Consider the following 11399-nt stretch of genomic DNA (forward strand, 5'->3'; position numbering starts at 1 on the left):
GGTGGGATGGATGTTTATTGGGCCTGGGAATTTGTTTGATTTTATGTTTTTGTAATTTTTATTGTTTTTTGTTTGTATTTTTTTTAAAGGTGTTATTTTGTTCTTAAGGGGAGGGGTCAGGGCTGCTGGGGAGTAGGTCCCAGCCAACAAAATGGCTGGGGCATGTTCCACAGGGGGGGATGCACTGGGACAACCGATCTCAGTGATCACGGGTATGAGGAGGAGTTACGCTAAGACCAGACTATGTCATTACAGAGGAGGCAGGTTTAGTCGTTGTCTGAGGACTATCCCTGCCTCCAGGTTTGGTCCTGACCGGATGGATACTAGAATCAGCAAGGGATACCCACATGACCTGAAAGTGTTGCTGTGCAATGCCAGGTCAATGATTCATAAGACCACTGCCATCCATGACTTGATCATGGATGGAGGACTTGACCTGGCATGTGTGACAGAGACTTGGTTGGATGAAGCAGATGGGCCTGTCCTTGCCGCTGCTTGTCCACCAGGTTTCTCTTACGCACAGCAACCCAGGTCATGTGGGCGGGGAGGGGGGGTTGCAGTGATTTTTAGGAAGTCATTAGTTTGCACCAGGCATCCTATTGGGAAGACCCAGTTTTCCGAGTGCATGTTCTGGAAGTTGGGCAATAGGGGCAGTACAGGATTCCTTTTGGTGTACCGACCTCCCCGCTGCACCAAGGATTCCCTGCCTGAGCTGCTTCAGGTTGTGGCGGATGTTCTCCTGGAGACACCTAGCTTGGTTGTCCTAGGGGATTTTAACATCCATGCCGACACGACCTTACAAGGGGCCGCTCGGGACTTCATGGAAAGCATGGCCTCCATGGGGCTGCCCCTGAATAAGTCTGGCCCAACCCATAGCCGCGGACATGCCTTGGACCTGGTGTTTACCTCTATGGATGTTGGTGATCTGACACTAAGTAAAAGCGAAGCGAAAGAAGTGCCATGGTCAGATCACTTCCTGGTGCAACTGGACTTCTCTGCGACCCATCCCCTCTGCAGGGAGGTGGGACCGATTCGGATGGTCCGCCCCCGCCACTTAATGGATCCAAATGGTTTCCAGAGAGTGGTAGGGGATGCTTTATCCCATGTTGATGGCCGTTCAGCTGATTCCCTGGTGGCCCGCTCGAATGTGGAGTTAACCAGGGCTATTGACTGTTTGGCTATGAAGCGCCCTCTCCGATTGCATGGAGCCCGGAGAGCCCCGTGGTTTTCCACAGATCTGAGAGCAATGAAACAATCGTTGAGACGGCTAGAGCGCCGGTGGCGGATAACTCATTCCGAATCTGACCGGACACAGGTTAGAGCTCAACGTCGAGCCTACCAAGTGGTGATAGCGACGGCGAAGAAAACTTTCTTCGCCGCCTCTATTGCATCTGCAGAAAACAGCAGCAGGAGACTTTTTCAGGTGGTTCACAATTTAGCGGAACTACCTGCAACATTGGGGCCCAGTACGGGCCACATGATCTCCTGCAATGATTTTGCAAAGTTTTTTGCAGATAAAATCGCTCAGATTCGGGAAGAAGTAGACTCCACCGTGGGAGCAGGGCCAGGGCGGGAGAGTGCTAGAGTCCTGTCTAGTCAAGTTGTGTGGGATCAATTCCAATCTGTTACCTCCGAGGATGTGGACAGGCTGCTTGGACGAGTGAAGCCAACCACCTGTCTCCTGGATCCTTGCCCATCCTGGCTTATAAAAGCTAGCCAGGAAGGACTGGGCGATGGGCTTCGTGGGGTGGTGAATGCTTCCCTCCGTGAGGGAGCCTTCCCAGACCCGCTGAAAGAGGCGGTTATTAAACCACTTCTTAAAAAACCATCTTTAGATGCAGCCACGATGGCCAACTATCGCCCAGTCTCAAATCTCCCATTCTTGGGCAAGGTGATTGAGCGAGTGGTTGCTGAACAACTCCAGGCACGCCTGGAAGAAGCGGACCATTTGGATCCCTTCCAGTCGGGATTCAGGCCTCATCATGGGACTGAAACTGCCTTGGTCGCACTGGTTGATGATCTCCGGCGGGCTAGGGACAAAGGTGAGAGCTGTTTCCTAGTTCTGCTGGATCTCTCAGCGGCGTTTGATACTATCGACCATAACATCCTTCTGGACCGTCTTGAGGGGCTGGGAGCTGGGGGCACTGTCATACAGTGGTTCCGCTCCTTCCTCCTGGACCGTGTTCAGAAAGTGGTGGTGAGGGATGAGTGTTCAGACCCCTGGGCTCTCACTTGTGGGGTGCCTCAGGGTTCTGTCCTCTCCCCCATGCTTTTCAACATTTCATGCAGCCACTGGGAGAGATCATCAGGAGGTTTGGGCTGGGTGTTCATCAGTATGTGGATGATACCCAGCTCTACCTCTCTTTTAAATCAGAACCAGTGAAGGCGGTGAAGGTCCTGTGTGAGTGTCTGGAAGCGGTTGGAGGATGGATGGCGGCTAACAGATTGAGGTTGAATCCTGACAAGACAGAAGTACTGTTTTTGGGGGACAGGTGTTTGGCAGGTGTGGAGGGTTCCCTGGTCCTGAATGGGGTAACTGTGCCCCTGAAGGACCAGGTGCGCAGCCTGGGAGTCATTTTGGACTCACAGCTGTCCATGGAGGCACAGGTCAAATCTGTATCCAGGGCAGCTGTTTACCAGCTCCATCTGGTACGTAGGCTGAGACCCTATCTGCCTGCAGACTGTCTCGCCAGAGTGGTACATGCTCTGGTTATCTCCCGCTTGGACTACTGCAATGCGCTCTATGTGGGGCTACCTTTGAAGGTGACCCGGAAACTACAACTAATCCAGAATGCAGCAGCTAGACTGGTGACTGGGAGCAGCCGCCGAGACCATATAACACCGGTCTTGAAAGACCTACATTGGCTCCCAGTACGTTTCCGAGCACAATTCAAAGTGTTGGTGCTGACCTTTAAAGCCCTAAATGGCCTCGGTCCAGTATATCTGAAGGAGCATCTCCTCCCCCATCGTTCTGCCCGGACACTGAGGTCCAGCTCCAAGGGCCTTCTGGCGGTTCCCTCACTGCGAGAGGCCAAGTTACAGGGAACCAGGCAGGAGGCCTTCTCGGTAGTGGCGCCCGCCCTGTGGAACGCCCTCCCATCAGATGTCAAAGCGATAAACATCTACCTGACATTCAGAAGACATCTGAAGGCAGCCCTGTTCAGGGAAGTTTTTAATATGTGACATTTTAGTGTATCTTTCATCTTTGTTGGAAGCCGCCCAGAGTGGCTGGGGAAACCCAGCCAGATGGGCGGGGTACAAAAAATAAATTATTATTATTATTATTATAAACCACTGGAGCCTGAAATCCACAAAGTCTTGATGACTGCAAGAGTTGCTCTTTCAGCTCCAATATGTGCACAACTGTGCATACGCACATAGTGCTGAACCTGGAAGTGGCCATGAAACATTATAAAGACATCACTGAAATTTCTCTAAAAGGGCAGAACAGGGGCAGGGCAGGGAAGGAACGGGGTGTTTGCAGACTTTTTCAATGAGTTTCAATTACAGTATACATGATTTCACTAGCATTGCGGTACCTCGGAATGTAACCCCCGTGTAAACGGGGGCGGGGGCGGCAATGCCTATGCTATGTATCCAACAGGAATTAAATGCATATTTAAGCCAGGAATCTACATATTCAATCTGCAAGCCAGGAATCTACCTATTCAATTATAGTGCTTTGCCTTGTTCTTCAACACTCCTAAGGAACAGAAAACCACAACTTGTAGTAAGATCTACTGTGAATATATATGGGCTTTTAAGCTTCACAGGATGCATCAACATGAAATTATATATTCTACAGTTACCACCATATCACCTTTGGTTTTGATTATGGATCAACACAACACAATAATACACCACTGGGGAAAGTGAAGGAAATAACATACCTGCCGTACAAAACTATTAGAGGTAGTGTCAGAAGATGTACTCCCATCTGAACCTTTGAATCGGTGTTTTCTTCTTGCACCTTTGCTGTAAGACTGTTAAAAAGAAAAGTTATTACTTTATGCATACATGTCTATATATCAAGCAGACACAAATACTCAACATATTATTAAATTTGTTATATTAGCAAATGCCAACTTTAGAAATTAGCCAGGCACCAGAATCTACATATTATAGCACAAAGTGAACAAACCCCTTACACAAGTGTTTGTCTAACTGTGCTGAATGAACAGCACAGGAATCACAAGACGGAGAAACCAGTTCCTGGGAAACTTCAGTCTCCCAGGACATTCTATACAAGATCTCAAAGTAGCTGTCTTATTACAAAAGAATTTCAGAAATAGACTGGAAAGAGAAGTTGCTGAATTGCAACTTATTACCAAACTTAAAACCATGGAGAGACTTGGTCTGAATAGAGACATTGGATTCTTATCTCATTATACATGATAAAGCTATTTTTAGCCAACTCACCCCTTGCTTTTTCCTGTAAGACCAATTGCAGTTGTTAACAGTCATCAACAGGTTTACCAGACCTATCAGCCAACCATCCATTCCCACCACCCTTCTGAGTAATACCCCTCCCCACCCTCTCACTATATATAAGGGTCTGGTGACTTCTGTTTCAGTGTATCCGAAGAAGTGTGCAGGCACACAAAAGCCCATACCAATAACTAACTTAGTTGGTCTCTAAGGTGCTACTGGAAGGAATTTTATTTTATTTATTTTATTTTGTTTCGACTACGGCAGACCAACACGGCTACCTACCTGTAACTAGAGCTATTTTCTTTCCACTCACAGTTCTTCAAACACAATATTAAATACTGTATTTTTTGCCCTATAGGGCGCACCTAGTTTTCAGGGGGGGGGGAATCAAGGAAAAAAATATGATCCCCCCCCCCCGCAGCTCAGGGAGCAGTGGTCAGGCTGCACGCAGCCTGTGCGCTACTCCAAGACCTTCTCCCTGCTTTTGCTTCCCGCAAAACCCCACAGGAGCCGCGTGCGGACTCCTGCGGGCTTTTCGACCAGGAGAGAGAAGGGACTGAAACGGCCAGTCAGTCCCTTGTCCCTCCTCGGGGAAAAGCCCCCAAGAGCGGCGCACTCTTTAAAGGGTGCGCGGCTCCTGCAGGCTTTTCTACGAGGGGGGGGGAATTCCCCCCCTCGTAGAAAAGCCAGCAGAAGCCGCGCACCCTTTAAAGAGTGCGCGGCTTCTGCGTGCGGTGGGGGAATTCCCCCATCTCCTGCAAAAGCCTACAAGAGGGAGAAGGGACTGACTCAGCCAGTCAGTCCCTTCTCCCTCCTTGGGGAAAAGCCCCCAAGAAAGCGCTGCTTTCCCCCACCGCCAGCCTCAAAGAGCAGACTCTCCTGGCTTCAGCGAAAGCAACACGAAGCCTCCGGAGCACAGGCTTCGGAGGCTTCACGTTGCTATCACTGAATCCAAGGAGCCTGCATTCGCCCCATAGGACGCACACACATTTCCCCTTCATTTTTGGAGGGGAAATAGTGCGTCCTATAGGGCGAAAAATACGGTAATAATAGAAAGGCAAATGAATACTCACAGAGAAGATAGTTTACTACTGGATGTTTATTGAGTTCTTAAGATTATACATTGGAATAGATATCAGCTTCTGGCATTAGAGAGAACACTCCCTGCTGCATGCAGGCAGTAGTGTTGTAGCACTTATAATATATAATATCAACATTAAAGAAAAAAAATCAAAGCAATAGGTAAACATCACAGAAAATGGTGCTTTAGGGCCGTGCTTCAGCCATGATGATCTCCTGGTTCACTCTAGGTCAATTTTTATACATACTACATTAATACACACATAGTAAAATTGACTTACCAAACATACTGAAAACGATTTTTAAAAAGTTAAAGGAGAAGAATTGTTCTTCTCCACAAGTGTAAAAGAGTAATAAGGCAAGTAGCTATACAATAATATCCTCCTTGGATTATTAGGAGGTTACTAGTCCAAAACAGTTTAGCTTGGTTAATATTCAAATACAACTTTTCACAGCTATTGTTTAAAGCAGTATCCCTTCAATTAAATGTCATAAACGGAATCAAGGGGTCCACTGTTTCATGACCTAGCTGTGAAAATCTAGCAATACATCGCTTAACTTTATGGGGCAATGAATGTGATTGTATAAAAATATGAAAGCTACACAAGAGTGACTGGAAATAAAAACATAAGGAAGTTAGCTACTCAGATAAGGCACTGACAAGACTTCAGGGGAAAAACAGGGCTCCGAAGGTATGCATATTTCTCAACAAGTAGGAATTAAAAAGCTATGACAAAATGTAAACGTTCAAGAGGTTACTCAAACCAGAGACCGTCGTATTTAGAAATCTAATTTTAGCAATGTTAAGATGTACTTATAAGGGGGAAATTAGAAGACTATGATTATTTAAGAAAAGGAAAGAAAATAGCTCCAAATTAGAAACACAGAGAGCATCAGGAGTAGCAAGCTTAAGGAAAAAACACAAAGTAACTGCTAAAGTACCAGGAGCTGTATAAAAATAAATAAATATGGAAAATAGCTAATTAAAATGGAGACACTAGTAATTTATTTCAATTAAGCTCTGCCATGAATTTCTACCCTCCCTGAGGGGTGGGGGAAGAGTTCTTTATTGTTATGAATATATGTTACTGATTATCAGAGATTACACTGTCAGAGGTAATTGTGCCAGAATAAAGATAACAAGGATGAACAAAAGGTGTAAATACAAAAGGAGGGCAGGGATAAGCTTGAACTAGCAGAACAACATTAGAAGTGTGCAATATGGAGTTATAATAACCATATTATATACATTATATTACAAACCAATAAATTGGAGCTTTCCAAACTGTGTGTCACGACACTTTAGTGTGTCAGCTGCAGTGTGTAGGTGTGTCGTGTGAACACCCCCTGTGCTCCTCCCGGAGCTGGAAAGGGGTTAGTTTAACCTCCAGTTTGCTTGTAAAACTGAATTACTGTGTCGCAAAATGATGCATGTCTAAAAAGTGTGTCACCAACGGGAAATGTTGGAAAGTTCTGCCATAAAATACATGTTTTCCAACCAGGGAAATTAAGTCAAATTAAAAATAAAAGACATTCAATGCCAATTTATAAAATAAGCACAATCAAGTGATAAAGATTTCCTAGCGTATGCTGCTTCAAGCTGCAGATAGGGATTGTATGTCGGGATACATCCTGACAAACATGCTTTTCCTTTTTTTACTGTCATGCTTGTTTATATGCTGAAGGGTCTGTTCCCTAGCAGGGGCATTTAAAAATACAGCCCACTCACTCAAAGCAGCCTAATGCACAGAAAGCTTGTGTCTCCTAAAGAACCCTTGGGAGACTATTATGGATAATGGGTTTTTTGTTATTGTTATTCCCAAGGTTTGAATATGATGGCAAACATGCTGAAAGATCAAAAGCAGCAACAACAAAATTAAAATCCATTTGTACTAACTCCATTTACAAAAGTTGTCCAGAGTGTAATGATGTCCCCCGCCCCCCACACACCAATTTTAACAAAACAGGGTCAAATTCAGAACATAGCAATACATGCATCCTATCTTCCTTCTCACAACTCCTGCAGCCAAGCTGGTGCTCTGCTTTCCTTTGGACCACATCAATGAGGCCTTGAGAGACATCTTGCCATCTGGGAAGCCCAGAATTTCCGTACACACTGCCCCATGCTTACACCCCAGAAAGGTCAATTTGGTGCTGCTGACACTGCAAAAAACAATGTGGGAGGCAGGAATTACGAGTTACCAATCTCCATAGCCACAGCAGGCACTGTGATTCTCCAGCAGTTTGTGTTCAACCCTGGAGGCACACTTCATTGCTTCTTGAGACCGACAAATGCCAACAATCTTCTAAATGCACTTTGGTCCTGTTCATTAGATGCTAGTTAAATAATGTTCACTAAAATATTGTGCTTAGGGAAAACTAGGGCCAAAACCATTTATGGATTTGGGGAATATATGTAGCTCAGTGTAAGAACATATGATTTGCATACAACAGGCCCCTTGAATACCTCACATCTCAGGATAGGACTGGGAAGGACTGCTGCTTTAAACCCTGTCAGTGTCAACAATACTGAGCTAGATGGGACTAATAGCCTGACTCCTATAACTTTCTATGTCTCTACGTAATTGATTAATTCTAATTAAACAGGCAACGTGTTGTTTTTTAAGATGTTAATTATTTTTATATAAAACTTATGCTTTTATTTAAAAGCATTCTATGTTGCCTTATATTTTCAGAAGACAATTCAAAGCAACTATTAAATATACAGTCTTTAAAAACAAAGCTAAACAACTAAATAACAAAAAAGCAGAATAAAAAACAAAAACCTTAAGGAAAACTGCCAAACAATAACTGAAAAATCCAGATAAACCAACAAACAGAAGAATCAAAAAGCAACAACAGTGACAAACATCAGTTCAGTACACTTGCATTTCAAAATACTTGCTGCCTTTAACTGGACATTAAGTGGTAGGAAGTGTAGTTCATGTATTTATAAACATATGATTCCATGTCATAAAATATTAGGTTGGTGTACAATGTTAAAGCATAAAACACAAAATAAAAATATATCAGTAACACATGGTGCTAAGTACACTCTGACTGGAAGGTGGAACTTCATATTCTGCAACATCTGAAGGTTTCAAACATTTTTCAGGCATGATCCTATGTGGAGCACATTATAATAGTAAGGCTTGCAGATTACAAAAGCATGGCTTATAGATAGCAATTCCCTTCTCTCCAAATAAGATATATTCAGTTAATTAAATAGAGGATAAAAGTATCAGTGGCAACAAGTCATGATGGCTGTGTTAGCTCCAATATCAAAGGCAGTGTGACTGGGGATCAAGAGCAGGAAACGGCTCTTGCCTTGCCTGTGGGCTCCCATAAGCATCAGGTTGGCTACTCTAAGAACAGAGTGCTTGACTAGAAAGGCCAGCAGGGCTGCTCTTATGGTCTTCAGGCTCCTGACATTCCAGAAGAGGGAATGTGGTGAAATTCCTGAATTAAAGAGATACTGCTGGACTTTGCCTCTGGAGTGGCTGACACTGAGCAAGTGCACAGCTCTCTAGCACCCAAACCAACTGTTACTTGTTCTCTGCCCAGAGACACTGCTTTCAGGCTGGCAACCTTTCCTGTTAAAGACGCTTTCTCAGTTAAGCTTACATAAATACGCTTTCTCAGTTGAGCTGTGTAAGCTGCAAGTGCTGCAGGACAGACACAAGTCAATAATGATTCTGCAAGATCTTTGTTCTGACATACAGTGGTACCTCGGGTTACATATGCTTCAGGTTATACACGCTTCAGGTTACAGACTCCGCTAACCCAAAAATAGTGCTTCAGGTTAAGAACTTTGCTTCAGGATGAGAACAGAAATCGTGCTCTGGCAGCGCGGCAGCAGCAGGAGGCCGCATTAGCTAAAGTGGTGCTTCAGGTTAAGAACAGTTTCAGGTTAATTACGGACCTCCAGAACGAATTACGTACTTAACCCGAGGTACCACTGTACTGGGGATAACAACATATATACAGGCAGCAGCAGACATCATAGTGTGGGTGTGCCATACACCGGAACTCCATCCTGCTGAGCTGCTGCAGCATACCATGACAGAGAGAGAGAGTGGCATATTGGTGGCAAGGCTGCCGTGGTACAAGCACATTGGCAGGAGCATCAGATTGGCTCCCTTGGCATGATTGCACCATACCAACCTCACTACTCCTTCGCCTCTTCCTCTCTCCATCCCGATATGCTGCAGCCACTCTGCCAGATGGAGTAGAGGTGAGTAGTCCCACCAAGCTGTCCACTGCTGTATGCAGGGATCCCACTTTAAATCTCTGGTGTAGTAGGAGGATGGCATCACCAATTCAATTTCTTCCCAGAGAGAAGCCCACCAGGTCATACTAATTCCATAGCAAGAATGGAATAAGACTTGAGAAAAAGCAAAGTGAGCAGAAGGACCCAGATCCTGCAGTACCTCCAAGAAGAGATAACAAATTGGCCATCTATCTATCTATCTATCTATCTATCTATCTATCTATCTATCAATCGAATGTAATGCTTTCCATCAACAGCAACAGTAATTAATCCTACGGATGCTTTTGCAAATGACGGACCTGCCTGTGATGTATGACAATAATAAAGATGTTCAATGTCAAGTTTGCTGCATCCTGAATTTGAGAAATGCATGTTGTACTTTATCTCACAGCTTCAGCTTATTATGGTTAGAGACAGCAGGTAAACGCATTGGAGATACATGACCCCCATCTCATCATGATTCCCACTGGTTCAAGTGACTCTTCAAGCCAAAATCTTTGTGTGCAAAGTTATGCAGGCCAGGCATTCCCAGTTGGAGGTTTATGAACTCTAACTGCATTTTCATCTTATTCATTTGTTCTTCACTTTTAATTTTTCTACTATTTTCAATATGGATTTATTTAGAGACTACTTTCAGTACGGTCGCAAAAAGCTGTTTTTCCAAAAATAAAAATAAAATAAATTGATAAATTAATAAATAAAAGGCACAGGCAGTGCTTTGTCACTCAATTAAAATTAAAAGTTTAATTAACAGAGTAATATTTCAGATTTTTTTTTAACCTGCCATTAAATTTTTAATTGCCAGTGAATTGCATGTTTATTCAAACAGCATTGGCTTGTCTTATTAAGATCATTTGTTTTTGTCTAAACAGAGAAACACTATTGTTTCATATGACCAAAATCAATTAATTCCCAACCCACCTGTTTCATTGTAAAAAGCTGTAATGCTATTCTATGTAAAAAGTCAAGTTATGACTGCAACAAGGCCATAAAAGGGGAAATGCAGTGAAAAGGAAATATATTTTTCAACTGTAGATGTTTCATTTATTCATCATTAATGTCCCCCAAAAGAAGGTCTATGATGCAGAATTTATCACATCGACACCAGCATAACAGCAGCAATTGTAGTGGTCCATGTTTTTGATGTCAGATCTTTAATACTAAGACAAAAGGTCAGGGTCACTTTACACTACAAAGAACCAGTCATGCAACCCTGAGGAACAGCAAACAAATCAGAGCATGGGAAATGTATCTTGAGAAAAAGATACATTTTGGGGCATAATTATGATCACCATGTAATGTACTTGTACAGATAGTGGGGATATTAGCTGATGAAATCTATAAAGGTTTGTCTGATTTTGAGCAAAAGTAATGAATGGGGTTAGACAAGCTTGGTGGATACGCCAATGATCTTTTAATATTTATTAGCAATACGAATAGAGTCCTTCCAGAGTACTTCTTTTTACCTGAATATTCCAATCAAGTAATGCATTTATCATTGTTTTTGTTCATTCACCAACATTAAAATAATTAATTAGGTTAAAAACACCATGCACAATAAGATGTTGCCATATCCCTGATGAGTTTAAAACATTCAGCAGCAATTTATGCAGTTAAC

At 43.6% G+C, this 11399-nt stretch overlaps 1 protein-coding gene across 3 annotated transcripts in view; it reads right to left on the minus strand.

Moving 5' to 3' along the window:
• The window catches only part of CACNB2 (calcium voltage-gated channel auxiliary subunit beta 2), a 126634-nt gene that overhangs the window by 113096 nt on the left and 2139 nt on the right, over positions 1-11399 (minus strand). For all 3 annotated transcript variants that reach the window (XM_053359451.1, XM_053359452.1, XM_053359448.1), the window contains exon 2: positions 3891-3983. In XM_053359451.1, coding sequence (XP_053215426.1) covers positions 3891-3983 — 93 coding nt within the window. The remainder of the gene's footprint in view (positions 1-3890; positions 3984-11399) is intronic.

The sequence above is a fragment of the Podarcis raffonei genome, chromosome 12 (genome assembly GCF_027172205.1).
Source record: "Podarcis raffonei isolate rPodRaf1 chromosome 12, rPodRaf1.pri, whole genome shotgun sequence".
Classification (NCBI taxonomy): domain Eukaryota; kingdom Metazoa; phylum Chordata; class Lepidosauria; order Squamata; family Lacertidae; genus Podarcis; species Podarcis raffonei.